This window comes from Sus scrofa, chromosome 10 (assembly GCF_000003025.6).
Source record: "Sus scrofa isolate TJ Tabasco breed Duroc chromosome 10, Sscrofa11.1, whole genome shotgun sequence".
Lineage (NCBI taxonomy): Eukaryota > Metazoa > Chordata > Mammalia > Artiodactyla > Suidae > Sus > Sus scrofa.
Genome location: NC_010452.4, coordinates 51,816,565 through 51,820,147, shown reverse-complemented (window position 1 = coordinate 51,820,147; position 3,583 = coordinate 51,816,565). Strand labels below are relative to the sequence as shown.

General features: G+C 59.6%; 1 protein-coding gene across 1 annotated transcript; it reads left to right on the top strand.

Moving 5' to 3' along the window:
- On the top strand, positions 1 to 2,451 carry PTF1A (pancreas specific transcription factor, 1a). Its single transcript, XM_003357758.4, has 2 exons — positions 1 to 1,170; positions 1,558 to 2,451. Exons 1-2 carry the CDS (start codon positions 387 to 389, stop codon positions 1,758 to 1,760), a joined length of 987 nt encoding a protein of 328 aa, XP_003357806.1. The 5' UTR covers positions 1 to 386; the 3' UTR covers positions 1,761 to 2,451.

Sequence of the window (3,583 nt, the reverse complement as noted above, 5' to 3'; positions counted from 1 at the left end):
CCGGGAGGAAAGCCTCCCCGGCCCCCGCGCCGCCGCCGGCCTCCCGGCCCCCTCCCCGCCGGCACCCCTCACTCGGTGATTGGCTGGCGCCGCGGGTCCCTGGCACGCGCCTGTGGATGTAGTTATAAGAATCCTCGCGTGCCGGCTCTCAGCTTCAGCACATCGGCACAGCCCTCCCCAGAGCAGCGCGGGCGCCGGCCGGAGTGCAGCGGCCGCGGGCACTGCAGGGAGGCCAGGGGCGGGAAGCGGGCGGGCCTTCCTTGCCGCCTCCCTCACGGGACCCGGAGGGAGGGGGCTGCCAGACGAGCCCGAACTGCGGCAGCAAACTTTCAGAGAACACCCCCAGCCCAGGCCAGGAGTCCCCCGGGCCCTCGGCGGCACAGAGCATGGACGCGGTGCTGCTAGAGCACTTCCCCGGGGGCCTGGACGCCTTCCCGTCCTCTTACTTTGACGAGGAGGACTTCTTCACCGACCAGTCTTCTCGGGACCCTCTGGAGGACGGCGATGAGCTGCTGGCGGATGAGCAGGCCGAGGTGGAGTTCCTCAGCCACCAGCTGCACGAGTACTGCTACCGCGACGGGGCGTGCCTGCTGCTGCAGCCCGCGCCCTCGGCGGCCCCGCACGCGCTCGCCCCGCCGCCCACCGTGGGCCCAGGCGAGCGGGAGCACGGCGGCGGCGGCGGCTACTGCTGGGAGGCGGGGGCGCCCCCCGGCGGCTTCCCCTTCTCACCCGGCTCGCCGCCCTCATGCCTCGCCTACCCGTGCGCCCGGGCGGCAGTGCTGAACCCCGGGGCGCGGCTGCGCGGCCTAAGCGGGGCGGCGGCGGCGGCGGCGGCCCGGCGGCGGCGGCGGGTGCGCTCAGAGGCAGAGCTGCAGCAGCTGCGACAGGCGGCCAATGTGCGCGAGCGGCGGCGCATGCAGTCCATCAATGACGCCTTCGAGGGGCTGCGCTCGCACATCCCCACGCTGCCCTATGAGAAGCGCCTCTCCAAGGTGGACACGCTGCGCCTGGCCATCGGCTACATCAACTTCCTCAGCGAGCTCGTGCAGGCAGACCTGCCCCTGCGCGGCGGCGGCGCGGGCGGCGGCGGGGGGCCGGGCGGCGGGCGCCTGGGCGGGGACAGCCTGGGTAGCCAGGCCCAGAAGGTCATCATCTGCCACCGGGGCACCCGTAAGTGCGTCCGCCTCCCGGCTCGGGGAGACAGGGACGGGCACGGGAAGGTCCCGGAGGGGCTGGGTGAGCAGACCGACCAGCCGACTGACAGACGGACGGCTGGGCCGTGAGCACCTGCCACCTTGAGAGCGAGCTGACGTTTCTCGGGTTTTTTTTTTTCCTGCCACTTCGACCTTGGCTGGGAGGGTGCGCGTTCCCGACAGACATGCAACTTCTGGGATTTCGCGGTGGGGGCGTGGGAGGCTTGAGGGTGGTGGAAGAGGGTCTTCTAATGAAGCCTAAGACGCCTGTCAGGCGCTTAAGAAGGGATCCTAAAGGACCGGAGGGCGACGCTGGGAACAGAGTTGGACATTCACAGTCTGTTTTCTCTTCTCACCCCCTCAGGGTCCCCCTCTCCCAGCGACCCGGATTATGGCCTCCCTCCCCTTGCAGGACACTCTCTCTCTTGGACTGATGAAAAACAACTCAAAGAACAAAATATTATCCGAACAGCCAAAGTGTGGACCCCAGAGGACCCCAGGAAACTCAACAGCAAATCTTCCTTCAACAACATAGAAAATGAACCGCCTTTCGAGTTTGTGTCCTGAGAAGTCCCAGACCCTCCTGAGGATCTGGTTATGTCTGTGTGCATATTGTACATGTAAATATCTATAATGCAAATGTAATTTAAGAATCACATTTTTCTAATGGCAATCAACTGTTATTTATCTATTTATTATCCTGTCGAGTTAATGAACTAGATGATCTCTTTTTAAATATATAATTTATATAATTTATCCTGATTTTTCTAAAAATATGCAATAGCCTGTGATTCCCCACCCCCAGCACCTTTGGAAGAACTTTGCGTTGTTGGAACAACTCTGGCCAGAAAACTTCATGCTAATTTATTACAGATACGGCTTATTTCCAAGCAATGTTAATAAATGCTATTTACACCTTTTTCTAAAAGTTAATTGTTTAATACATGATGGGGTGTAGCTATACCTTTAAATTAAAGAAGAATGAACTTACTTTGTAAAAACAGTAGCTGAACCAGAGACTCAAGAGGTAGCTATCTAATAAGAGCCACCTCTTAGATTGAGCTGAAAGGGAGTGGATTAGAGAGTTAGGCCTCAGTTCTCTTGGGGCCTCTTCCTGTTCATCACCAGCCCTAAATAGTAACTTTGGCCTGTATTTTTAGCCTGCCCTCCAAACACCCTATGAGACCAGTAGGTCATGGAGTATTGACTGTTCTGGTTTTTCAGACAGGAAGGCTAAGGCTTCAAGAGGATCTTTGAGTTACCCAAGGTCACTGGCCCCTGGCATCCTGCCTAATGTTAGTGCATAAAGTGAACACACTGGGTGTCCAGTGGTAACAGGGGCCGAGTTTCTGGGCGAGCCAAGGGAAGGGGGTCTTTCCACCTTCACGTGCTGGGGAGAAAGGGTTGCTGTTGAGCTGCCCCATCCCTTCTGCAGTTACAGCATCAGGTACATAGAAGTCAGTTGTTCTTCCCTCGAAGAAGATGGGGAAGGCGATCGCGCTGAACAAAACCCTCCCAACAAAAGTCAGGGTTTTTTAGGTTGGGCTAGAAGGGGCACGCCCTCTCTGCCACTTCTGCACCTGGGTTATTTCTGAAATTGGCTAGGTTTTGTCTCCAGTAGAACCTAGTCCTTTTAGGCAAGCAGCGTAGGAGAAAGCGCGTCTCCGGCTCAGGGCGCAAGGCCGCCCCCTAGCGAAGGGGAGAGGCGAAAGGGCGCGGCCGGGAGAGACTCGGAAGCTGGGGCTCCAGCTAGTCTCCTCCCCGATACCTGGTGCCTCCCTGGTTTCGGGGCGCCCTCAGCTGGAGTTGGGGTGCGCGGTGCTATGGGCCGGGCCCCGCGCGCTCGGACAGCGCCGGTGCAGAGGGGGAGGCGCAGAGCGGGGCCGCGCGCACTCGACGCGCACCTCGGGCGGACCTGCAGCCTCCGCGCCCCGCACCCTCTGCGGGGCACAAATGCAGTTCCCCGACCGGCAGCGGCCTGGTCAGCCTACGTATGATCGTGCATCTCCTCTGGTACCCACGGCCCTGACGAAGGACAATATGTTGGCAGCATGCTAATTGCTTTAACCTAGTTTCAGACCCACCGAGGGGTTCCCCGCGCGCCGCGGGTGCCATGGACGTCATCCAAGAGCAATTAAAGCGAGGCCGCTGGGCCGACCCGCTGCGCGGCCTGGCCAGACGCACGGAGATTCTGGGTCGCGAAGCTCCCAGGAGACCCTTGGCCATGGACCCTCTCATCCCTTTCAGCCTCTGCAGCATCTCCCATCCCTCCCCCTAAAAGACAGAGATTTCACACTGGAGGCAGAATTTGGGAACGAGAGAAAATAATTCGATTTTGTCCTGTATTAGGGCCTCATTAAACACGAAAGTTGCTTTTGCACAAGTGCTTC

Coding starts and splice junctions, on each gene's coding strand:
- PTF1A (XM_003357758.4), top strand. CDS start 387: ATGGACGCGGTGCTGCTAGAGCACTTCCCCGGGGGCCTGGACGCCTTC. Junction 1,171..1,557: donor CATCTGCCACCGGGGCACCC/GTAAGTGCGTCC, acceptor TCACCCCCTCAG/GGTCCCCCTCTCCCAGCGAC.